The sequence below is a fragment of the Tripterygium wilfordii genome, chromosome 14 (assembly GCF_013401445.1).
Source record: "Tripterygium wilfordii isolate XIE 37 chromosome 14, ASM1340144v1, whole genome shotgun sequence".
NCBI classification, from domain to species: domain Eukaryota; kingdom Viridiplantae; phylum Streptophyta; class Magnoliopsida; order Celastrales; family Celastraceae; genus Tripterygium; species Tripterygium wilfordii.
Genome location: NC_052245.1, coordinates 43,262 through 68,301, shown reverse-complemented (window position 1 = coordinate 68,301; position 25,040 = coordinate 43,262). Strand labels below are relative to the sequence as shown.

Here is a 25,040-nt window from a genome sequence, read left to right as displayed (position 1 = left end):
TTTTCCTTCACGACCTGGATTTCTCCTCCTTTCCTTCACGTGACAATGACGAACACCAAAAAACCCTAATTTCAAATCTTTGTTTCCTTCTCTGCACCTCTCGCAGACGGTAAAAGAAGGACTAAATGATCAGGTACTCGAATTGAAAATGTCCGAATTTGGCATGCCAAACATGCTTGCTCTATGTTTATCAATCCACGTTAAAGGTGCGTTTGAGCCGTATCGGATTTCACAGTTTCAAGCAATGGCGGATTGTTTCTGACGTTGACGAATTTTCCTTTTCTTATTGGTTTTGGGATCGTTAGAGAAAATTTGAATTTGGTGTATCTGAAGTATCTTTTGACGTTGAGGAATTTTCCCTTTCTTATCGTTTTTGGGATCGTTAGAGAAAATCTGAATTTGATGTATGTGAAGTATCTGATTGATTAACATGTTACAAGTTTAAACTTTTGCTTTTGGGTTGCTGTTGCTGCTGCTGTATGTAGATTTCAGATAGAGAGCGCGATCCTCAACATGATAGGATATTGCTTGAACTTTTAGCGAATAATTGTTGAGAAATTGGATTTGCAGAAACTTTAGGGTTTAGATTCGTTTTACTCAAAATCTCACAAATCATTACTGAATTTTGGTTGAGGAATTGGATTTGCAGTAACTATGGGGTTTAGATCCATTTTACTCAAAATCTCACAAATCATCACTGAATTTTATTGTGATCTAAGTAACTGGTTGGGTTGACGCTGTTTCTGAATGCTTAATGTTCATAGTTTGGTGGGTTACTAGAATTCTGAATCAATATTGGTTCTGTCTTGGGTGTTACTATATATCTTTGAATCTGAATGAATAGTTTTGCTTGCTGATACAGGGTGGATGTAGCTGAGGCCGTTGAATCATCTAGGTAGAGATTTCTTTGTCATTCTGTTGTAAAGATTTTGAAAAAGGATCGATGGAGGCTAATAAATGCGACATTAATCGCTTGGACTCAGATGTCATTTTGCCTCCTCGAAAGCGTCTACTAGCCGGATTTAAGAAGCAAAATTATGATGGTGATACTGCTTCTCATCCACCTTCGGCTGCTTCTTCTTCGTTACTCCCATCATCGCCAACATCTCCTTCTAGTCTATCTACAAGTGAATTTCAGACACGCCTCAAGAATCTGTTAAACTCTCATTTGGACAACCATAATCTTTCACCTGAGGAAATTGTGGAGGCCTCCAAATCGGCAGCTATATCTGCAGTTAAGGCTGCAGAGGTTGCCAGATCATTGGTAGAGGAGAAGGCTGCTATTGCAGCAAAAGCGGTTGCTGCAGCGAAGAAGGCTTTAGACATGGTTGCAACTTTTTCTGAAGAGGCTGCCGGCAAGGAGAGATGGCAAACAAGGGGCAAGCTGAAGAAGCATGTACCAGTTCAGCTTCTGTATAAAAGGCACCAACCAGTCGAAAAGTGTAGGACTGACGAAGAAGTAGCCCGTAGGTTGCACCGAGCTATTAACACCTCACCTAGAATCTCAAAGAATTCTTCAAGTTCGAATAAGCATAAGAGGCATAAAGGCTTGCCATCTTCTGATAATAATAGGGTTTCCAATGGAAGTACAGTATTATTGGGAGAGTCACCTTCTTTGTGCAATGGGCATGCTGTGGCAGGTGATCTGGATTTGGAAATATCCGTCCATGAGGTGCCATCCCACAAAGGAGATGAAAAGGTTACCAAGAATGAAAAAGATGGCCAGTCAGAGATGGATAATGGGGAAGCCGAATCCAGTCACTCCAAGGACAAATTTTCAGATGACTCCCCTAGTAAGAAGAGGGGTAGAGTGAAGCTAAAAAAGTTGCCCTTGAACATTTGTAATTTTAGGGACCATGTTAATCCGAAGGAAGAGTTGATTCTTGGAAGCTCGGCGTTGACTGAAAAGAACGTGGGCAAGCCTCCAGCTGGTAGTATTCCCTTGTATTCTGTGGATCCATCTGGAGATGGCGTGATGTCGGTCAAGGTGACACAAACATGGAAATGCCAGGAGTTCAAGGCACCCAATTGTTTCAAACAGAGTAAAATCATACAGTCATAATGTTTAAACCCCAGTTTGGTGACATGGGGCTGCAGATATGGAAGTTTATATACATAGCTGAGGTAGGACTTGTGGTGATGTGCTTTTTATAGAAATAGTTTTATTTGATTTATCTCTTGCTTCTTCAGGGTTGTAATGAAATGGAACCGACCAAATATATCTTTGCATGATAAATTGCTTGCATCCACAATTAAATCTCAAAAATTGGTTGTTGCTTTATACAAGAACAAGGCTGAAAGTTAGAGAGAGGTTTGGAACTACAATAAAAATACATATTCTTTTGTAAATTCATGTGTATTGATCCTGGTTTTCTGCTGATGAGTATGCATGTAATAATAATGATTTTTAGTTTTCAATCTCTTGCCTTGAGAAAATCCATTTTCTAGGTTTCATTCTCTATCTTTACTAAGTGACGCCTGAAATGTATGTGATAAATTATATTCTTTTGCAGCACTGCCATCCTTCCATGGCATTAGTGTCCAATAAAGAATGAATCTCGTATGAATGAGATTATAAGCCATTTTCTTTGCTATCATTCGTCACCAGGTTGTACGAATGGGATGTCAACCACTTCACCAAGTGGTGATTCCCTGCTATTATTGGGTACTTGTGGATTACATTTCAGGGTATGAATCAGATTATAAACCATTTTCTTTGCTACTATTCGTCACTTGAGGATTCAAAATTTTACATGAAATAGAGTTTCTTTGGCAGAATTTTTCTTTGCCAAAATATCAGGCATGCATGCATGCATGCTGTTGGAGATTGCGATGTGCCGCTGTACTAAACTCCACATCCTTGTTGAACAGTGTTGGACTGAATTACATCATCATCAGCATCAAAGCTTTTATCTCAAAAATTTGGGGAGTATATGAAAATATCAACGAGAATCCACCATGTGTACTTGTTTTTTTAATTCATTTATTTCATGGAATATACATTCATCCACTCCTACTAATTTCATATCATTTCTTATTACTTCAAGCATATTTTTTTCCAATTATCAATAGGACGTGAATTTGATCAGTACTAAAACTGGCATACGAAGGTACATATATAATTTTTGTTAAAAAGATTGATCTCCTAGAATCCACCCTTGATCTGAGGTTTGCTCACTCTAGAATCCAAATTCTCTACATTAGCTTCATTATTTCATCTCACCTTGAGTTTAATTTTCTGAGACTGAGGCTAGTTCTAGTTGCACAATATGTGATTCATCAGTAAAATAATATTTTTATGTTTTAAGTAGATACTTTGCATGCTTTAATAGTTTAATTCGTGCCGGATTAAAAAGAAGAAGAAAGAAGTAACATTTTCTTTTAATTTTCAGGCCACTAAATCTATATACAATACTTAAAAATGTGAAATATTTAGAAAATACAAATTTATGTGATTTTTATGTCAATTGTATTTGTTCTCTATGAACATAAATATGAAAAGTACTAATTTGATTATAATTCTATTATTATAACATACATATTGAAATTTTTTAATTCTATTATCATCCACAAAGAAAAATTAAAGGTTAGAATGAATTTGTAATTCCACCATCTCCAAACTCGATCAAACAGGGAATAAAAGATTCCCTTCAATATGCTAGTCAAATGCCCCATGATAATTAAATTGGCACTACAATAAGCAATTTAATAAATGCTTTTAAGAAAAGAAGCAATTTGATAATAATGAAAAAAAAAAAAAAGATTCCAATTTATCATCAAGTTCATAACAATCATGGGCGTGTCAGAATTGGAAGTGATGGTTTACCCTTTACAATTTACATGACTGAAGCCGTCAACGGCACCGTTTCCTCGGGTTTCCACTGTCATTTTTCATCACGTGAGAGAGCTGGGCCGGTTTTGGGCTTCACCTCTTTTAACAAGCTGCGGCGGGCTCTCTCTCAAACCCTTTCTATGTTTCTCTCTGACTTCTTTATGTCTTCCCTTTCTCGGGTCTGGTCTGCTCGGGTTGCGATCCGGATCGAAGATTCAGACATATTTCCTTATCTGACAGCATCGTGACCGCGATACCTGAGCTTCGTTAAACGTCGAGCCTCGAATGCTAGATTGATCGACCGGAAATGGCGGGGCAGAACGCAAATACGGATCTGTTCGATGCCTATTTTAGGAGAGCAGATTTGGATGGCGACGGCAAGATCAGTGGAGCTGAGGCCGTTGCCTTCTTTCAAGGCTCCAATCTGACCAAACAAGTTCTTGCACAGGTACTTTACATTTCCTGCCTCGACTCCGGATTTTTCAGTTAGATTCGTTGTTTATGACCCAGTTAGGGCTGCTTTTTTGGCAACATTGCAATGATCGGAGAAGAATTTAGCGTGGAGTGTGATGAGGCAGGAGAACAGTGTATACATATAACATCGAGATTTTGTACTCTTCGCTAAAGTAATCCCGAATTTGAGTTTTATTGCACGATAAGAGACTGGTCGAGCGCCGTGAAATAGTTACTCTTGGGAAGAATGAAGTTTCTAGTAATGTAATCAAGGACCTGAACAATCCGTGGATGAGATGTATGGAAGCAGGCTTTTTAGGTCTTCTTAACATTTTAGTGAGACCAGGATGTCGTAGTTGCAGTTGATATGAGAAATCTCAAGTACTCTATCAATGCTTTCTCTCTGTTGTTTGCCCTGGCCGTGAATGCTAAATCTGAGAGTACCAGCCCCGGGCTATGAACTTCTTTTCATTTCCCTTTTTCCCCTTATGTTTTCCAATTATTCACTTATAATTTTTAGGCAGGCCGAGTTGTTTATACAGCAATAGGTACATCATTGGGAACTGTACGAATGGTTAAGTCCAAATATGCTGTTGAGACATAAACTACAATTTCATCATGTAATAGTTAATGAAATTTGATGTGGAAGTTGCAGTAAGTAGTTACCCAGCCTTGGCATTTAGCCTATCTTCGTGTTCCTTGGTTTGGGTGCGTTGACTTAATTTTTCATTTTATTATATTTGGTCGACTGGAGTGCCGCAAGTGAATGTGTAGTTGCCAAATGTTGAAAAATATATCAGCGTGTCATGGTCGGAGCAGGAATGTTCTAAGTTAATCAATGGAAGGAAACTTCAGACAACACATGATATGCATGTTGGAATGGAAAGGGTAAGTTTGGAGCTGTAATTGAAGATAATTTTCTTTTATTCTTTGCTTTAGAAAGAGGGGGCTGGGGGAAGGCATTGTGCTCCAAAATGTAGTGATTTATCCAGTGCACTTCTCTCTCTATATATATGTAACTCTGCGTCCTAAAGGCCTTTTTTTTATGGAATTACTTATTTTCAGTGAAATTGAGAGTCAGTAAATGCCTCTGCCTCTGCAGGTTTGGAAGCATGCTGATCAGAAAGAAGCTGGTTTTCTTGGTAGACATGAATTTTATAATGCTCTTAAACTCGTCACTGTGGCACAAAGCAACCGAGAGCTGACCCCCGAAATGGTGAAGGCAGCATTGTATGGCCCAGCTTCAACTAAAATTCCAGCACCTCGAATAAACTTTGCGGCCACACCTACTCCAAGAGTGGCTGCTCCGCAAATAGGTAGCACCACACCATCACCATCATCAAATATTAGCATCAGAGGGCCACCTGTACCAGGATCTGTGAGCACAAATCAGCAGTTTTTCCCATCCCAGCAAAACCAATTTGTGACATCACTCCAGGCTGTATCTCCTGCTGCTGCATCACATCCACTACATCCCAGCCAAAGTATGCCAAGGGGGGGAGCTAACCTGGTAGGTCCTCGACCACCTTCTGCAAATGTCTCTACCAACTGGCTTGGTGGAGGCACAGGTGCCCCAACTTCACAAGTTACTAGCAAAGGCATCAGTACCTTCACTGCTCAGGATGGTTTTGGGCTTACAACAGGAAATTCTGTTCAATCTAGGACACAGATGACCACTTTACTGGCACCTTCTATTGAAGCGAAACCACAAAATCTAGCCACAACTTCCAACCATGTTGCAGCCAAAGAATCTAAGGCAGTAGTGGTTTCAGGGAACGGGGTTGCCTCTGAACCACTATTTGGAGATGTATTTTCTGCAACTCCGGTCCAGCCAAATCAAAATTCGTCTGCAGCTACGTCATCTGCTGGTGGCTTGCCCGTCTCATCAACGATTGTTCCGGCATCTATGGGCTCCCCATCTTCAGTAAAGTCAAATACGTTTGAATCTCTACAAAGTTCGTTTTCTCAGCAACCAGGTGGTGGTCAGTTACAGCATGGGCAGTCAAAACAAAATCAGCCGGTTTTAGCTAGTACCACTGCTTCTACTCCAACTGGTTTTTCTCTTGGAGCACAGAATTTAACAGCCCATCAGTCACAGCCTCCATGGCCAAGGATGAATCAGTCCGATGTTCAAAAGTATGCGAAAGTGTTTTTTCAAGTAGAGACTGATAGAAATGCGAAAATCACTGGTGAACGGGCACGGAACCTGTTCTTGAGTTGGGGGCTGCGACGAGGTAGGTTATCATATTTATTCCTCTTTTATTTGAATTGGTTGGCTTAACATGAGAGTACAGAGAGTTGCATTTTTATGTGTGTTAATGTTTATATTATTTACGAATTAGGGTTGTGATGTTTGTGTTCATCGTTGGAAAATTGTTGATGTTTGTGTTATAGTGGCAAGTGTAATAAATCAAGATGTACTTGGTCTAATGTCTTGTAGAGGATGTGCATGATTGGTATTCATTTATGGCTTTTTCTATAGTCTTATTTTCCCTCTCAATTTATTGAAAAGAAAAAAGAAGGAAATCAAAATCTTATCTTCTACAAAAGGAGGTGTGGTTGTTGACAAGAAATATTTCTTAACTGCAATTAATTTGTAAGCCATCAGTGTTAGAATGCTTTCTCTTTTACTGTTTCTTCTACAGCAGATTTGTGATATGTTTAAGTTTGTATGTGTTTTAGGTTAGCTTATATTTTTAGCATGTTCAAGTTGGATTTATTTTACCATAGATTAAGCTTATATTGAATTGGATAAGAAATTCGATAATTAGTGAATAGTTCTTTGTATAAAGATAAGATTTTAAATGCCCTTTTTTGTTGTAACTTTTTTAACATGTGTTTCTGAGTTATTATTTAAAAGCCAACAGCACACACGCATACGGGCATATCCTTGACATATGGGATCCTAATTGTTTAAGAATTATGGGGTCCCTAACCCACATGAAGGAGGAGGGTTACAATAGGTTGGTAGCCAGTGTTAAAACTTCATGGACATGAAAATGTATGCACACATCCATATTGTACCCGACTGGGTTCTTTTATCCATATGCATGCTTCCTAGGGATTTGATTGTAGGGTATTAGGTAATAGGTATGATGTGACGTGCTTATTGTAGGATGCTTTATCTCCGTCTTTATGCATTTATTACCTTGCTTAGCTGGCACATCCTTTTTTGGTGTGAGAGAATGTTCCTCTACTCACCTTGACATATTTATGTGCTTTATTTTCCTGTCATTTTCTCAATAATTCTTAGTAAAGTTTCAATCTTTACTTTGGATGTAATTTCGCCTGACATGATTAGTGCATGTTGTTATCTCATAACATTGATATGTTATGGTGCTTGGTATTCAGAGGTCTTAAAGCAGGTGTGGGATTTATCCGATCAAGATAACGACGGCATGCTTTCTTTGAAGGAATTCTTTGTTGCTCTCTATTTGATGGAACGCTTCAGGGAAGGGTGCCCTCTTCCACCAGTGCTCCCAAGCACTATTATGCCTGATGAAGCCTTGTTGTTTGCCATTGGTCAGCCTACAGCATCATATGGCACTGCAAGTTGGGGGCCTAGTACTGGTATGGTTTTGCTTATTGCGTCGTGCAATTTCCAGTTATTTCCCTTCTCCCTCCTGTTTAAAATGGTTACCTTTAAGATTAAAATGTGTTGAATAGGTTTACCTCAATCACAAGTTACAAGACATGCACGACCTCCAGTCGCACCTGTTACTGGAGGAAAGCCGCCAAGGCCATCTACCGTGTCTCAAAATGATGGGACTACGCAGCCCAGGCAGCTGAAACCCAAAGTACCAGTCTTGGAAAAGCATCTTGTGGACCAACTTAGCCAAGAGGAGCAGGATTCTCTAAACTCAAAATTCCAAGAAGCATCTGCAGCAGATAAAAATGTATGTTCAGGACTTGCTGCATCTTATTATGTGAAAGTGAAAAAACATTGCATTCTTATTGTACTTACTAAATCTGATATGTGCCACCAGTTCAAGCGGGGTTCAAAACCCCCGCCCCCCCTGCAAACCTCCTTCCAAAAAAAATAAATAAAAAAAGAAAAAGAGGATTATGTGAAAGTCAAAAATACTACTTTTTAAATCTGATATCCTTTTTCACACATTTTTATTAGATGACGGTCAAAATCATGTATGATTATTTTACTTCCTAAGTTGCTTACCACGACCAAGGGTTCATAGGTTTAAATCTTGGAAAAGCCCCTTCTCATTGAATGTGATGTTACAGAGTTGTTTAGGGCTGTCACTTATTGCTTTATATAGATCATTGCATTTTTTTTTCTTCTTGTATTTTCATAGTGTATGCCAAAGAAATATAATTGCCTGCCATATTGAGTATTGCCTGTGTAATGAGGGGATTAAAATCTTTTATTTATTATGTTTGTCTTTTATATATGGTGTTATCTTGTTAAAAGAAAATTTTTGAACCTTTTGTTGGAGTCACATCGAGTTTATATTTTTTAGACTCTTTATTTTGAGTTGAACTTTGGTGCTATCAGTTTCCTTGATCTTCCTCCGTGCCTTTTGATTAAAGGTGGTAGAATTGGAAAAGGAGATATTGGATTCCAAACAGAAGATTGAGTTCTTTCGTGCCAAGATGCAGGAACTCGTAAGTATAACTACCAACCCTTGCAGTTTATTGTTTTGATCCCTGAAAAAATTGTCCAAAGTACCCTGGGCAAGCTCGACTTAATATGCTACCGCTAAGATTGAAAAATGCATGAATATATGTTCTCAAAAATCTAACCTCCTTTGAGAGCAGTTTAATGCAAACTTTTTGGAACTAATGTCGTGTGTGCTATAGTTTCATCAGAGACCAATTGTACTTCTCTACCCTTCAGTATATTGACATGATATGCTACCATTGAGCTTGGAGAATGCATTCCACCTCAAGGAAAGAAGAAGAAGCAATTACCTCTTGCAGTTTCCCCGTTTGTACAGGAAAATATGTAGAAAATTACTGTTCTTTTCTTTGAAGAACGCTTTATCTCATTTACAATAAAGTCTGTCTCTAGCAAATCCTCGTCACGACACTCTTGAAACAAGTTATGCTTGAGAGTTGAGATCGCTTGCAACTCTTAAAGGCATTGCTTGATTCATCGGGATTGTGGGGGCATAATGGAAACATAAGCATAGGGATTAAAAACTCCATGCCCCCGCCTCACTTTCTTTTAAGAAAAATACATTTATAGCAGGGGAAGGTGAATGGAGGTAGCCAATCCTCTCCATCCCTTTCTCCTTCTTCCAAACTTGGGAATGAATAGAATCTGATTTCTGAAAGGGGAAAAGATAGTGATTTAATTAAAATTAACTTAAACCCTATTCCCTTAACCTTTTCACTTTCAGAAGTTTCGTGGTTAGCTTCTTTAAGAACTGCTCATTGAACTCTACTATTTCAGTTTTTTGCCATGTTTTTAAAGATGTTGAGTTTAATATTGATTGTTGCTTTTCAAGTTGGATTTCTTTCTTCTATGTGGATTTACTAGGTGTCTTAGAAATGGATTTACTAGGTGTCTTAGAAATGCACAAATTGAAGCTTATTTTAGTTCCTAATGTTAGTGAAGCCCACAGATGGAATACGAAAATTAAGGCTCTAGCCATGGAAAGGTTGGGGCTGGGGCGTAGCACTTTGATGTTATGAAAGATTATAAAAACAGAACGGAAAGTGGGGCTTGCATATTCTGTGCAGGCTTTTGATGGAGGATGACAGCAATAGGCTTTGTTGTTTTAGGCATGCAAAAGCACTAAAAAAAACACAGGTGCAACAAAATGAAGTCTATTACGTTGTTGAAAATTTTTCCCTTAGTTGTTCGGCCTTGTTTGTGGTGAACATTACTAGTAGATGTTAGTGATGGGAAGTCCATGATGCATTGCTTATGGATGCAAAAAAGAGCTTCATATCTTATCTTCAGCACATAAAATCTTTTCCCTTTTGGGTGCAGATTTTATATAAGAGTAGATGTGATAATCGATTTAATGAGATTATAGAACGGGTGTCTGCAGATAAACATGAGGTATTGTCTTTTACTTGAAAGGAATTGTTTTTGTTACCTATGAGGACTGTGCTCATTTTGGACTAACCAGGGAAATTTTTATATCAGCTTGATTTGCTAGCGAGGAAGTATGAAGACAAATACAGGCAGGCTGGGGATGTAGCGTCCAAATTAACTCTCGAAGAGGCTACATTTCGTGACATTCAGGTATTTTAGGAACTCCTTGGAGATGTTAAATTGGTGGTTAAATCGTGCAATCAGAATGTTAGCTCTGTTAGACATTGCTGTATTGAACCGAAATGTGCATTCTTTTTTCTTGAAGGATTTTTCGAAGGAATTTAATATTTCTCTGAATTACGTGTAGGAGAGAAAAATGGAATTGTATCGAGCCATTGTTAAATTAGAAGCTGGAGGCACTGACGATGATGCTCTTAAGGTATATCCTAAGTTTATTCGGTGGGAAAAAAACATTTAACTTTTATCTATGTTGACCTTTTATTGTCTTTTGCAGGACCGTGCTGACCATATCCAATCAAGTCTTGAGGAACTAGTGAAAACTATGAATGAACGCTGTAAACAATATGGATTGCGTGCCAAACCAATTTCAGTAGTTGAGCTCCCTTTTGGTATTTTCATTTCCTTCTTACTGTTTCTCCCAATTGTTGCATGACCCATCTTGACATCTTTGGCTTATCTGGGTAACAGATATACTTCATTCGGACAATTCTTTTATGCGTGTCCATGAAAAATATCTAATGAAAACACTATGCGAGAGACTGGACTTCTACTTGTTCATGTCGTATTAGGCAATATCTACTGTTTCCTCTATTCAGTGAAAAATGGTTTTAGTTTCCTTAAAGGCAGTATCCTCTTTTTTATTTCCGGAGAAAGATTGAAGAGTAACATAATTTGTTTTTCCCATAAAAGTCTTGCGTCATTCAATCCTTCTAGTTTATCCTTTCCAACTGCTATGCAAATTTGATCTTGTTTCCCTTTGCTCTCAACTTCTTAATTTAGAGTTATAGAGAGAAGCAGAGAATGCCATTGGTAATGAGATTTCATATTTTTATGACATTTTAAATATTATTAATTTATGACACTATAAACCCGTCGATTCAGACAAAAAAAAGAAGAGCATTCTGTTGAAAATTAGTGGGAATGGGGAACTCTGATATGTGATGTGTGTAGAATCAAGTCATATTCTGCTCTAGCTTTTTTCTAATGGATTGCATTAACCATGATTCTTGCTCAGTTCTAGAATCCTTTGATTACCATTTTTTTTTTCTTTCAGTTTGTCGTGGAACAGTTTTTCATACTTTCAAAATTACCATCCCCCTTTTTATTCTTCTTTTTTCAATTTTACTTTTCCCATTCTAGGATGGAAACTCATGTCTTATTTTCTTTGCTTTGAACTTGTCTTTTCGATGGTGTTTATCAAGGTTGGCAACCTGGAATTCAAGAGGGAGCGGCTGATTGGGATGAAAATTGGGATAAGTTTGAGGATGAAGGTATGCTTGAAAGTTCTATTTAGGACCAAGTTCTTCTTCAACCTTTAGAGTTTTTTAGTGAAAATTATTCAATAATGAACATTTATTTTCTCTGGAACTTGCTGTTGTCTTGCGTCTTTTTTGGTGTTTAAGCATGTCCAGCACCTCCTCTCTGAGAAGGTAAATTTGGATCATATATTTGACAAAATTATCTTCAACAACTGTCAGGATTCACATTTGTCAAGGAGCTTACCCTTGATGTGCAAAATATCAGAGCCCCCCCAAGACCAAAATCTACATCAATTCAAAAACAAGTGACATCAACAAATGAGGGTTCAAATAATTCATCAAATGATATAAGCAAGTCGGAGAAGGTTTTAAGTACAGGTGGACAAATTTCTGAGGAGTCTGCTAATGACCAAACTGAGAATGGTGTTTTGAAAAGTCCTGAAAGTCCAAATGGTGACACTGCGAAAGACAGCGACTCTCAACATATCAATTCCCATCCCAATGGAAGTGCTGGTGCTGATGGATTACCCCATGTTAGAGACACTGAAAGGTTATATGGTTTGTTGTTTTGGTTTGTGATTGCACTTTCTTTTCTAAACATGGGTTTCACAGTGGTTTTAGATTCTTCTTCTTTCTTTCTTTTTTCCTTTTTTTTTTATCCTTTCTAAAGATTAATGATCAATCAGGACACTCCAAAAAATTATGCAAGCGTGGCATGGCAGACGAGTTTAGTTATTATCTTAATTTCCCGCTTTTCTGCATCCAATGCTTCTTTCCGATGTCTTAATGGTTTGTCATGTTCTGTACAGTAATCATGGCTCAGCAGAGCCTGTGCTCTCTGGAGACAGAAGTTTTGACGAATCTAATTGGGGCAAATTTGCCACTCATTATGATGCTGAATCAGTTTGGGGCTTTGACTCTATGAGTATCAAGGTAAGAAGCACGTTGATAGTAAGTGAAATAAAGAATTGACTCATTGCATCCAAATTTGATGAAAATATCCTGTAGACGTTTGACTTTCTACTTTTTATGCTGGGATACATTGTTTAGATGATGTTCTTTTTCAGGATATGGAAAATGAGAGGCATCATCAAAATTCTATGTCTGGTCTTGATGACTTCAGTCTCAAGCCGATTAAAACAGAGCCCTCAGATAACATGTCCAGGGGAAAGAGCTCATATTTGTTTGCGGATTCTGTACCGAGCACCCCTGCAAAGCCATCATCTATTTTTGTGGATTCTGTTCCAAGCACGCCTGCGTACCATTTTGAGAACACCCCTAGAAGGTTGAGTGAGGGACCAGATGAGCACTCATTCTACAACTTTTCTAGGTTTGACTCATTTAACATGAATGACAGCACGCATTCCCCAAGGAATTCTTTTGCAAGGTTTGATTCCATGCGCAGCACAGGAGACACTGATTTCGGCCATGGGTTCCCATCAAGTTTTGATTCATTCAATGCTCGAGACTCAGAATTTGGTCATGGGTTTTCTTCAAGGTTTGATTCATTTAGCACTGGAGATCATGATGACAGTCACAGATTCCCATCAAGCTTTGATTCTTTTAATGCCAAAGAATCACAAGATCATGGGTTCATGACGAGGTTTGATTCATTTAGCGCTAGAGAATCTGGCGCTGGCCATGGATTCCCATCAACATTTGATTCATTTAGTGGAAATGACAGTGGATTCTCTCAATCCCCACGCATGCTAGCAAGGTTTGACTCTGTACATAGCTCCAGTGATTTCCCATCGTTTGATGATGCAGATACATTTGGTTCAAGTGGGCCATTTAAGACTTCGGGGCAAAGTGAAACTCCAAGAAAAAATTTTGATGATTGGAATGAAACTCCAAGGTATAATTGGAGTGAAACTCCGAGGAAAGATTCTGACAAGTGGAGTGCATTTTAGTCGGGTTCAGTGTTAATCGGTGTGCGCAATCCTTTTCCCCATTTGAAGCCTTCTTGAATCTTGATTGGTATGTTATTGTAGCTGTGGTGGCCTTGATATTTGATTGGCATATAGTACAGAAATTTAATGAGTGATTATGCTGTGTGGTGTAGTCGTGTAGTCTCTCTCCCCACCCCCACCCACAAATTTCCTTTTTATGCTAGTGTGAGCTACCTTATGCTTATTGGTTTTGGTAATTCTTTCATAAGAACATCCTGGATGTATAATTTTTTTTTTTCGTGTTATAATAGGTCTTACATCGATTCCTTTGCTCTTTTTTTTTTTTGCTACCAGACTTCAATTTATGTTATGTTTGCTCTTCGCATGAAGATTCTTGGGTCAGATAACCTGTAATTTTCTTTCCCCAATGTATTTCTCCCTTAGTTGTTAAGAATGTAAGTGGATCAGGACTACTTGGTTTGGCCAGACCTAATTCCCAGGTCCGCCACTTTGAGGCTGCCATAACATTTGGGATAAAACCCAGATGTGTCCAACCGTCCAAGTTTGTCACAGGTGAATTGGATTGCATGGTTTTGTGAAAGGCTCCTTGCGTATCATGATAATCCTCCGAAACCAGCAAAATTAGGAACCAACAAAGCCGCCAAGCTCATCTCTAAAACCACCAGCCCTCTCATCCATAAGCAGACAAGCAATACGTGGAACGGCAGAACTGCCTCTCCATGATAACATAGACAGGATTCATCATCAATGGGAAACTGAACAACAGAGTCAAGCAAAGACCCAACTGATCCATATTGCTTATGAGTCCTGGTCCAAGAGTCGTGGTGATTATGTCTTTGGTTACTTCACCAAAAGCAACGTTACCCCAAATGCAGCATACAACAAAGAAATGAATGCCATGGACAAACCCAACACTTTCCCAAGCCCGTGTTTGTCTTTAACCTCAGATTCTAAAGGCAATATCAAGCCAACCCCTTACCTAAATCATGAGAGAACAGAAAACCTACCAAATGATTCCATAACAGGCTTATGCTTTGAAAACATTAAACACATCCTCCACTATTACAACTCCCATGGCTCCAAGATCCAATACATCTGCAAATATACTCAAATGAGCCAAATGGGTCAAGCTTGCAAATTGAATTCAAACCCAGCTGAATTGGGAAACACGCCCATAGATTCAAAGACTTGGGACTTAAACCCAAAACAGGACATTTCTTTGCAAGTGTAGTTAAAAATATAAGCCAAGGTGTTGGAGTTGAATATAAGGCAGCTTACACAGAAGCCGGCTTGAGCTAAGATGATCACGGCATCCACGGAAAAGTGCCTATGGGACCAGACAGCACAGCCAAGCTCACCAAAGGAGGCAATAGAGGCAAGCTTGGAGTCAAGCTTCCAGCGAGCGTGGACCAAGAGCATCATGCAATGGTAGGAGAGGAGTGCAACAGACAAGCACGAGAGAGCCATGAGCCATCCTGTTTCTGGAAGGTGTAAGAGAGAGGCCAAGGACGCCTGCCCAAACTATGGCCAGGAAGACATTACAAAGGTCGTGGACTGGGAGGAGAGGAGTAGTGCACTAGTGCATTTATTAACAGTGGGGTGTCTTCCCTTGGGAAGGCTGGGAGACTCTTTGAAAGTGTGCTTGCTTATTTGTCAAACAACATATTTGCTATTGCCGTGGTTTTGTTCTTTGAAAGAAAGCTAATGAGGAATGAGGATGGATGGTGACTTTGGCTTTTAACTAGTAGAGAATTTGTTTGGGGCAGACAGCTGACAGCCAGGATCACCGTGAAATGAAACATAGTGATGGCAACTCAATCATAAATAGCGACTTCAAAGTCACTAGCAAACCAGAGATTGGATGTTGGAATCACATCTGTAATCATCCTTGTTCTCGGTCTCCATTTTGATGAAAACCCCGAACAACACTCAATCTGAGCATTTGGAATGCAGCACTTGACCAACAACCTGCAGGAGTCACAGCTTCTTTACCACAAAACTGTGGCTCCTTGACTTTACCAACAATCTGGTGTTTACACTGCCACTGGAACATCAGGAAAACAATTATTTTCAATAAGAGGCAAAGGCGCCTAGCAACCAATTTAAGTCTCTATTATAGACTGCAGAAGGTTATTATTGACACTAAACATATTCTTGGTTTGTAGCCTTTTAGTTTCTTGACAAAGGCAAAGCAGCAATGAATTCCACATCAAATTGTCGGGGATTGTGCCCTTCCCTACCATTTGCAGGAAAAGCCCTAATGCTCTTTGAAAGTCCCCCTTACCACAAAGAGCTTCAACCAAAGGACGGTAACTTTCTATGCTGGGTAAGCAACCTCGCCCAACCATGTCCTCCAAAAGCTTCAGTGCACTGCTGAGTTTCCCTTGCCTCAAAAACCCACTAATGATAGCATTGACTGTTGATGCCACTGGAAACTTACCAATATCAACCATCTTGTTCATCAGCTCAAATGCTTCCCGTACACAACCTTCTAGGCAAAATCCGAGGATCAAGGAATCATAAACAATAACACTTGGAATTTGCCCCTCTTCAGTCATCTGATCATATACTCTCTTTGCATCCTCAATACAGCCTTTCTCACAAAAACTTAATATCTGCAAGCTCCTATCAACCGCTTTAGGAAACAGTTTCCCCATCTTTTTTAGAAACTCCACTGCCTGATCCCGATCATTGTTCTTATAAAAACCATACAGAACACTGTTATATGGACTGCTATGACCTCTCGAACCAGCTTTGGTCTCCTCCATGAGTTCTAATATTTTAAACCCATCCTCCATTCTCCCTTCTGAACACAATCCTCTGATTAGCATATCACATGTATCAAAGTTCCAAATAATCCCATCTGTTTTCATCTCATTAAACAGATCAAGAGCCAAATTTAACATCCCAGATTCACAGAAACCCGAGATCAACATATTGTATGTATCCACAGTTGGTAGGCAGCCTTTGCTCTCCATCACTTTCAAAAAGCCATGCCCAGCTTTTACTTTCCCTGTTCTGCACAAGCCCTTTATTAATGTATTATATGCAACAACATCAACTACACCCCCCTTGCTCTCCATTCTCTCTAAGATCTCGACAGCCTCCATCACACGGCCTACATTGCAGAGAAGCTCCACCACCTTAGTAACAGTGACTACATCAGGCACAAACCCCAGACTGAAGCTCTTCTCCATCAACACAAGAGCTTGAACTAGATCCTGTTCTCTACAATACCCAGATACTAAAATGTTAAAAGTAACATCATTAGGCTCCTCCACTTCATTCATCAAGCTCCTTGCCCTCCCTACTTTCCCATTCTTGCAAAGTGCATGAATCAACGTGTTATAAATTACCGTATTAGGCCTTAAGCCCCTGGATTTCATAACCTGCAAGAGCTTAAAACCATCACCAATCCTGTTTGTGAAGCATAGACCTTTCATCAAAATCCCGAAAGTGTAATCATCACCCTGAACACCACTCCGCATCATTTTCTTTTGATAAAACTCCCTAGCCAAATTAATATCTTCCTTAACAAGAACGTCGAGTATAGAATTGAACATCTTCAAAGACGGGGCTTGATTGAACTTACGAAATAAATCAGGTACGTTTACCACTAGCCGGATCCTTCCAGCCCGGCCAAGTCCTCGGATGAGAGTGACGAAAATGTCTTCATCTGGGGGTGAGTTGATCGAGTGTGGCATTTCGTCAAGCAGCTGCTGAACAGTCTCGAAACGGCGAAAGGAGCATAGCCTGTGAATTAGAGCCCGGTAAGTGGAGTGGGAGTGGGTAAAGTTGGGGAGGGTTGATGCCCATCTGAAGGTGTGGAGGGCTTGGGATGGTGTTTTCTGTTCTAAAATGAGATGGGCTATGTGCTCGTGTGTTGGAGCTGAAAGAGATGTTCCCAATGAGGAAGATGAGATGGGTTTTGATTGAAATACGAGAGGCAACTTGGAGAGGATTGCAACCTTAGAAGGGAACAAGATTCTGGGCATCGACTGGTGCTTTACAAGTAGCTTTCCTTCCACTTCCAATATCAAGAAAATGTTGGAAACTCTGGCAGACTTTCGTCTTCTTCCTCGTTTCGCATTTTCTTCGGTTGGGCCAGAGGACTTTTTTTTAAAGCCTATGGATATGAATGAAATATCGAAATGGGCCCAAACTCATTAAAGGCCCAATTTATGGCCACTCCTGCTCACGTTTGACAACATTTTCCCCTTCCTGGACCATAGAAAGTGAAATTGAACCTCTTTGGTTTGGTTTTGCTCTGAGCATATACCTTGTTTTTATTTTCAGTTGCTCCATGTCACCGATATTTAATTATTTATAACACTGTCCACCTTATCTCCCGTGTACATGCATGCTCATTCATAGGATTGGGGTAGGCTGTTATTAAAGAATAATAACAGCTTCTGTTTTTGTTCTAATCGCAGCCATTAATTTGATCTATTGGTTAAAATAAGAGTCACGTAAGCAATCCTCTCAAATGGAGAGAAATCTAGTCTTTGATGGGTGCTGGGGGGCTGCTATAGTTATTCGCTGTAGCCCTTTTGAGGGATGAAAAAAAATTTATTTATTTTCTAAAAATTATATATGTGTAGTATTCGGAGTAACGATTCTAACGACATATTTTTTGTTCGAAACAAAAATCAAATTCATCGCGATCAAAACATCGAATGTTTTGAGTTTATATTCAACGGTTTAGAATTGTTATGCATTTTTCATGTTAAATTTGATTTTTGTTTCGAACAAAAAATATGTCGTTAGAATCGTTACTCCGAATACTACACATATATAATTTTTCAAAATAAAAATAAAAATATTTCCAGCCCCAAAAAGGGCTACAGTGGGGGCTGCCGTAGTTATTAGTACAGCAGCCCCCAAAACCCGTCTTCGTTCTCTCTCGTGCCTCTTCGTTCTCTCTCGCGCTCTCGCGTCTCTTCCTTCTCTCTCGCTCTCGCATCTCTCTGATAGCTCCAACAAATTCTGTCATTGGGGCTTGATTTTCGCCAAATTTTTTCGAGTTCAATGCCTTCCAACCTCAGATTTTCGCCAGATTTTTTCAAGTTCAATGTCATACATATGGTACTGACACAATCTTTCCCGGTCTCCAAACCTCCTGCTGAGAATGCTCTGTTCATTCTCCAGTGCAGCATGGAAATTATAACTACAGTGACCCCCATTATGTTTGGGATTAAACGCTTGCTCATGACAAAATAGTGCTTTAAGTTGATTAATTCTTTCAATGAACCTACCATCATCCCCCGAGCTAAGTGGAGCATGGATGAAGGAGTCGGATGCTGCTTCTATTCTTTTCCTTGGTGGAATAAAATAAGTCAATGGATCAGATCAGTACCAACAAGTTTTCAAATGATGTTTGTATGTCATTGACAACCCACCCAACTTTGCTTCGAAACATGAAAAACAAGAGAGAGAGAGAGAGAGGGAGAGAGGAACATCATGTTCAAAGAAAGGCTCGGTTTAATAATTGGGAATGGTATGAACTATGAGCCCAAAGAGGATTGTTTTTCAATGAATTACGAGTCCAAAGACTTTCAATCTCTAAAAGCCATCTGATGATCTGGATGTGAAAAAATGTCAGACTTTATCAGCAGGGTAAGTTGTACAGAAAATTTTCAGAAGAAACATATATGGATCCAGATAAACTCTAACCCGTGTCTCCATTTAAACCCTAAGCGCACAAACTACACAGACAAACCATCGTACATCTATACCAAGACTCAAAATCGCCATCATCTCATGCACAAGCTTTACTGCCTTCACTATGCCCACTGAAGCAGCAAAACTCCCTAGTAACTGTTTGACACATGATTTACTCAACATATATGTAACTATCCATATAGCTAAACAACAGCATGACGAACATAGCAACCTTTGTAAGGTCAAGATGTTAGCAGCGAAGGCCTAAACCTTTCAAAAAGCTGGCCAACAAAATGAACTTCGAAGATCATCCAAAATGCTATAATCCATGTCCGCTCTTCAGATCATATTTTTTTTTCTAAGAAAAGAAAAACAGAACTCGATCTACTCTAAATCAATAAACCCATAAAGCTGAACGGGTGATTATGCATAAATATAAGAATAGAATCCAGCAAAATCTCTTTGACTTTCAGATATACTAAGGGGCCAAGTGAGGAATCCACTCCTTTGTTTTCGCATTCATAGAATAAATAGAAACTTCAATGTGGATCTTTAGCGGAAATGAATTCCAAATGATCACTTGGACAAAGCTCCAAATATACACACACTGATAAAGCTTATAATGAAAGTAAAACCAAAGCACAACAATAATCCTATTGTACGCAGTCATTCGGCTGAGGAATCCACTGTGCTAATCAAGTATGTTTTGTACACCCATAGGAAAAAGCCATTCAATCCACACAAATAAAGGATATCATTCCATATAGCTCAGAGTTAAAGAGGAAGCCAAAGCACATTAATCTCATATCACATCGGTCATTTGGGAGAGTAATCCATAAGCATAAGCAGAGCTTATAAAGTGCCAATAAAGCATGATGTCGACACACACAGACACAAATACGTCTTGCCAAACTAAAAGGACCATAAATTCACTCAGATGAACTTTAAAAAAACCAGAATAGCTAAATCTCAGTGGTCGAAAATTCATTCAAATTCAATCCAAACAAAAAAGATAACGACTTTTTATGGAGTAGGTTGAGAAGGGAAAAACAAAGAACTGAATTACTCTAATTCCCTAACAACCTTAATCCCCATCGTATTAGCAGTCCCCATAATTGACTTACAAATGGACTCCAAGGGCATGTACTGACAATACGGATCAGACTGCTTAATCTTGGCAATCTCGTACACGTGCTTGATCGTGATGGAGGAGGCGGTCACGTGACTTGGGCGGCTACTCCCCGACTCGATTCCGGCAGCCTTTTTGAGGTACCAGGTGACGGAGGGAGACTTGACGGTGAACTCGAAGGTGTTGTCCTTGAAGGCCGTGATTGTGACGGCCATTGGAGTATCCGGTTTGTACTTCTGGGTCCTCGCGTTGAAGTCCTTGCAAAAAGCCATTAAGTTTAAACGGTACTGCCCCAGAGCAGGACCCACAGGCGGCGCAGGGCGGGCAGCGCCGGCTGGGACAGTCAGGCGGATTGTTGCGGCCACTGGTCGCCGGGTTAGGATCTCCTTCAGGGTCGACATGGATTCAGGTCAGTTGTGGAAGGAGAGAGAAATGGAGCCCTATTAAGGGCCTTTATCTCTTGGGTTGGGTTCTTGGCAACTGGGCTGGAGGGAGCTGAGGCCTGTTATAAGCCCACATATGTAATCCCTCGAACCCAAATCCAAAGATGAAAATACCATTCCCCTAGCTCGTGTTCTTTTTATCATGTTGTCATTGAAGTGCTGGCAAGGCAATAAGGCATGGCTTGCCATTGCCAATAATTAATCATTGGAAAATTTTATATTCACATCAAAAAAATATTATCTTTACACTATTTTTTATTTTTTTTAATTTACATAAATATCCTTATATATAATGGTATATTAACTCTTAAACTAAAAATTTAAAATAAATAATTTTTACATATTTAATTAGATAATACTAAGTTTACATCATAATTCCAAAAAAAAAAAAACAGTTTTCACGCGAAGAAACGTATTATAAGGATAGTGTATAATCAGTCTAAGCAATCGTCTCTCTGGTGGAAATAATTTTATTCAGCCATGTACATATATCATCAACAGAAGGACAAAACATAACAGGGGAAAAAAATAAAATTGGGATGAAAACCACATCAAGATTCCAATCGCTGCCAACGAAAACGAAAGTGAGATGCATGGCTGAGAGGTTATAGGAAAAGATACTTGATGCAAATAAGATGGTCGATGTGGTCAGCAGGTCGGCTGCTTATAGGGACTTGCCCCGATTATTAGGTGGGTGTTTGATAGTGCGTTCGCACTGTGTTTAGTTGCATCGCACCTCACAGTATCATAGTTTTTTGTTTCACGTCAAACAGCTTTTGCGTTCCAACTCATCTCACAGCACCACAGCTTTTTACCTCACAGAACCTCACCACACCTCACAGCACTCCCAAACGCTTACAATATATGTTGAATTGTCCTACGTAATCAAATTAGGTCAATTATTTTATTTTATATTAATGTACAATGCAAACATTAAGTGCTTTTATATTAATATTATTAGTCATCTAATATAACCGTAATTTAGATACGTCAAACGCACCTCACAGCACCGCACCACAGTTTTAAAAGTGATGCGCCTAACAGCTTTTTACGTTCCAACTCACCTCACAGCACCACAGTTTTATAACTCACATCACCGCACAACACCTCACAGCAGTTGACAGCACTCCCAAACAGGTCCTAGATGAGGTAGATTATGGTCAAAAGGGTATCAAGACCCTTCTATCTCTTGGAAGAGACTTATGTTGATATAAGCCCAGTTCGAATCTCCAAAAATTCAGTTACCACATTTGTCTCGGTGATGCGGGGTTGCAATACTATGTGCTCGTTTTGCATTGTTCTCTTTACTCGAGGCAGAGAATGATCACGCCCTGTCAATTCAATAGGTAGGCAGCACCGACTCAGATACGACGACACGGGATGCAGGTGCGGGGACACAACAATTCGCAAACCCTCAAAGAATCCAGGATGCGGGTGCGGAGGACTCGGCAAATGAAAACATGTTTTTTTTATATATTAATCTTAAGTTTCATTGATAAATATTGAAAAATAAATCCTAAAATACCTTCAAAAGAAGTTAAATATTGGTGTGGCTCAAACCCAACCCACTTTAAGTCATTAGTTATACTGGACCTTAGGCATGCCCAAACTCAAGTTCTAAAAATTTGTGCCTTAAATTGCTGTCAATAAGGGAGTTTAGTAGAATCAAATTGTCTGCACAGGTGTCTATTGGAGATGACAGATGGCGATTGGATTTTCCTGGAAATGACAGATGTCTATTGGGTTTTAATGGAGATGGAGATAAATCCCATACGACTGAAATTGTTCATCTGCAGATGACAGATATCCTACGAGTCGTTTATTTATTATTTTTTTAAAAAAAAGGGTGCAGCATAAGTATTTTGCCGTGTCACTGCCGCACTATGTGCGGGTGCGACGGCATTTTTGACGTGTCGGTACTGCCAATCAATAGTAAAGGAGGTGGCAGAACTTTGGAAGGAAGGTGTGAAGGAGGTAACGCTCTTGGGCCAGAATGTGAATAGCTAGAATGATGCATCTGGTGTTGAGAAGGAAGTTGAACCAGGAACAAATGTGTGTAAACTTAACAACAAAAATTCTAATATTTTACAAATTAAGGGTATAATCGTCTTTCTATTATAATTTTATGGGTAGATTTATAATTTTTTGATGTAAATTTATCATGTTCAACAAGTGATGTAAAAATAGTGTTGTTATGGTGTGTATATAAAATTTCTCTTAAATCATTTTATTTTTTATGAGCAAGCCCATTGACCCAACACATGATGAGGTCAACACAAAAACCTAATGAAACCCATGAGGAAAATATGAACATTTAAAAACCCATAAGTAGTGGAGCCCAATCTTCAGGAACCCCAAATCTTGAGTTGAATGAACCTCTGCAGGTCAGGACGAAAACTGTGATGAGCCCAACACAAAAACCCATGAGGAAGATAAGAACATTTAAAACCCATTAGTAGTCAGGAACCCAAATCTTGAGTTGATTGTTATCTAGCCCAGCGGAACTGCACTATCTCTATCTGTGGTTGCCTTGAAAGGGTAACCATACCAAAAAAGTTTGACTGCTCGGGGGTTAGGACTTTTGGAGGTGGTGGTAGGGGTGTTCGCGGTCGGTTTCAGTCGGTTTTTGACGACATTGAGGGTGAAACCGACACGGTCGGTTTTTGCATAAGATGCAACCAAAAACCGACCAATGATAAATTTGATATTAGTAAAACCGACCAATCGATTTAGGTCGGTTTTCGGTTTTTGTATGACCATAAAAAATAAAATTGGAGTATTCTTTCTCCATGCTTATAACTCCAAAAATTTATATGTACACACAGTTCCAAATAGCTAAATTTATGACATGTACACAAATTGATTCCATAATGTCAAATGCATAACAAATACGCAATAGCTAAATGGTAAATAGTGACTCTATCACATTAAATTAAACAAACATGATTAATTAATCCATATATGATATCTGACATAATCACATAATAGCTGACCATCAAAGAAAAATCCAATAAAAATAAAAATAAAAATTTTACAGAGTTTCATACATATAGTTAAACATTTAAAATAATCAACAAAAACACCAAAACCACCATGTTCTCATGAGACTTCTTGCTTGGCAGCAGCAGGGGCACAGCAGCAGGGGCACTTCTGAAGTACTCTGGTTTGAAGTTTGAACACATGAAATTACACATAAGTTTTAATACTTCAACAATAGTAATAAAAATCAAGTTAGCTTAAATCATGCGAGCTAAGGCTTTCTTAGCTCTTACAGGATTAAATTGTGTAAGTGAGGACAATGTCTCACCTGGCTTTAGAGGCTCGAAGTTCAATGTAGTCTGACCCTTCTCCAACTCAATCTCTTTTTCTCTAAAAGGGTTTTCAGAAGATAAGCAAACATTGACTAAATGATTCCCCAAAGATGTGGTGCCATTTTGTTTAGGATCAGCTGCATAACTCTTACTACAAAAGTCACATGTTGCCCTACGTTTACCATTTGCAGTTGTAACCTCAGTAAAAAAATCCCAAACCCAAGATCTTTTCCTAGAAGTTTCAATTTTTGTAGGTTCACTAACCTTTCTTGCACTACCAGGATCTGCTTCTTGTTGCTTATTGATAATATTGCCCTCCGTTGGATTTGGTGGATCGTTACCCATCTTTCAAAGCAAGCTGATTTGCAAATGCCAAATAAAATTCACTAACAGGGTCTGTCAAATGCAATAGCAAATCAAGTTATAATAGTAACAACTAACAAGAATTAACAAGAGAAAAGCGGGCTTGCTCAATACTAACCTCTCAATATCAGTCGCGAGCGCCGAGAAGGGCATCAAGGTCCAACCAACGCACTAGGAAACCAATGGAGTGTTGCGGCCATCAAGAAGACAAGAACAATAAGACAAATGAAGTTAAAACCCTAGCAAAAAACGAAAGGACAAAGGTAGTCGTCATTTTCAATTACAAATGGGCCTGGCTATTGGGTAGTAGTCACTAGTTTAACTGTTTAAGTGTTTCTTCAATGGGCCTACCTAAACAAATGGACAATACAATAGAATAATTAATGATATCTTTGACTTTGAGGAGTATTATATATATATATATATATATATATATAT

General features: G+C 39.1%; 5 protein-coding genes and 1 pseudogene across 11 annotated transcripts; 2 read left to right on the top strand and 4 right to left on the bottom strand.

Moving 5' to 3' along the window:
* Nucleotides 1-2,292, top strand: LOC120014372. Of its 3 annotated transcripts, none has more exons than XM_038866312.1 (2): nucleotides 1-133; nucleotides 863-2,292. In XM_038866312.1, the coding sequence occupies exon 2, from the start codon at nucleotides 944-946 to the stop codon at nucleotides 2,060-2,062; it is 1,119 nt and encodes a 372-aa protein (XP_038722240.1). In that variant the 5' UTR covers nucleotides 1-133; nucleotides 863-943; the 3' UTR covers nucleotides 2,063-2,292. The 3 variants fall into 3 exon arrangements, with proteins under 3 accessions (XP_038722240.1, XP_038722238.1, XP_038722239.1); XM_038866310.1 differs by having other exon boundaries at nucleotides 4-206; XM_038866311.1 differs by having other exon boundaries at nucleotides 4-332.
* A 1,648-nt stretch (nucleotides 2,293-3,940) lies between these two features.
* LOC120015519 (actin cytoskeleton-regulatory complex protein PAN1-like) lies at nucleotides 3,941-13,881 on the top strand. Of its 3 annotated transcripts, none has more exons than XM_038867979.1 (13): nucleotides 3,941-4,280; nucleotides 5,388-6,519; nucleotides 7,637-7,855; nucleotides 7,970-8,181; nucleotides 8,831-8,905; nucleotides 10,239-10,310; nucleotides 10,398-10,496; nucleotides 10,654-10,725; nucleotides 10,801-10,915; nucleotides 11,729-11,797; nucleotides 12,005-12,335; nucleotides 12,595-12,718; nucleotides 12,853-13,881. In XM_038867979.1, exons 1-13 carry the CDS (start codon nucleotides 4,140-4,142, stop codon nucleotides 13,693-13,695), a joined length of 3,504 nt encoding a protein of 1,167 aa, XP_038723907.1. In that variant the 5' UTR covers nucleotides 3,941-4,139; the 3' UTR covers nucleotides 13,696-13,881. The 3 variants fall into 3 exon arrangements, with proteins under 3 accessions (XP_038723907.1, XP_038723906.1, XP_038723908.1); XM_038867978.1 differs by having other exon boundaries at nucleotides 3,942-4,280; nucleotides 7,952-8,181; XM_038867980.1 differs by lacking the exon at nucleotides 3,941-4,280 and adding an exon at nucleotides 4,304-5,173 and having other exon boundaries at nucleotides 7,952-8,181.
* Nucleotides 13,882-14,130: 249 nt separating this feature from the next.
* LOC120015521 lies at nucleotides 14,131-15,528 on the bottom strand (annotated as a pseudogene).
* LOC120015520 (pentatricopeptide repeat-containing protein At2g17525, mitochondrial) lies at nucleotides 14,700-17,805 on the bottom strand. Its single transcript, XM_038867982.1, has one exon. It carries the CDS (start codon nucleotides 17,688-17,690, stop codon nucleotides 15,798-15,800), a length of 1,893 nt encoding a protein of 630 aa, XP_038723910.1. The 5' UTR covers nucleotides 17,691-17,805; the 3' UTR covers nucleotides 14,700-15,797.
* Nucleotides 17,806-20,192: 2,387 nt separating this feature from the next.
* On the bottom strand, nucleotides 20,193-20,922 carry LOC120015326 (54S ribosomal protein L19, mitochondrial). Its single transcript, XM_038867703.1, has one exon. It carries the CDS (start codon nucleotides 20,884-20,886, stop codon nucleotides 20,419-20,421), a length of 468 nt encoding a protein of 155 aa, XP_038723631.1. The 5' UTR covers nucleotides 20,887-20,922; the 3' UTR covers nucleotides 20,193-20,418.
* A 2,906-nt stretch (nucleotides 20,923-23,828) lies between these two features.
* On the bottom strand, nucleotides 23,829-24,901 carry LOC120015471. Of its 3 annotated transcripts, XR_005471763.1 has the most exons (4): nucleotides 24,721-24,892; nucleotides 24,504-24,635; nucleotides 24,236-24,411; nucleotides 23,829-24,088 (listed from the first exon to the last, which is right to left on the bottom strand). XR_005471763.1 is itself a non-coding variant. In XM_038867920.1 (3 exons), exons 2-3 carry the CDS (start codon nucleotides 24,582-24,584, stop codon nucleotides 23,982-23,984), a joined length of 456 nt encoding a protein of 151 aa, XP_038723848.1. In that variant the 5' UTR covers nucleotides 24,585-24,597; nucleotides 24,721-24,901; the 3' UTR covers nucleotides 23,829-23,981. The 3 variants fall into 3 exon arrangements, 2 of the variants coding, with proteins under 2 accessions (XP_038723848.1, XP_038723847.1); XM_038867920.1 differs by having other exon boundaries at nucleotides 24,236-24,597; nucleotides 24,721-24,901; XM_038867919.1 differs by having other exon boundaries at nucleotides 24,236-24,635.
* Nucleotides 24,902-25,040: the final 139 nt, after the last annotated feature.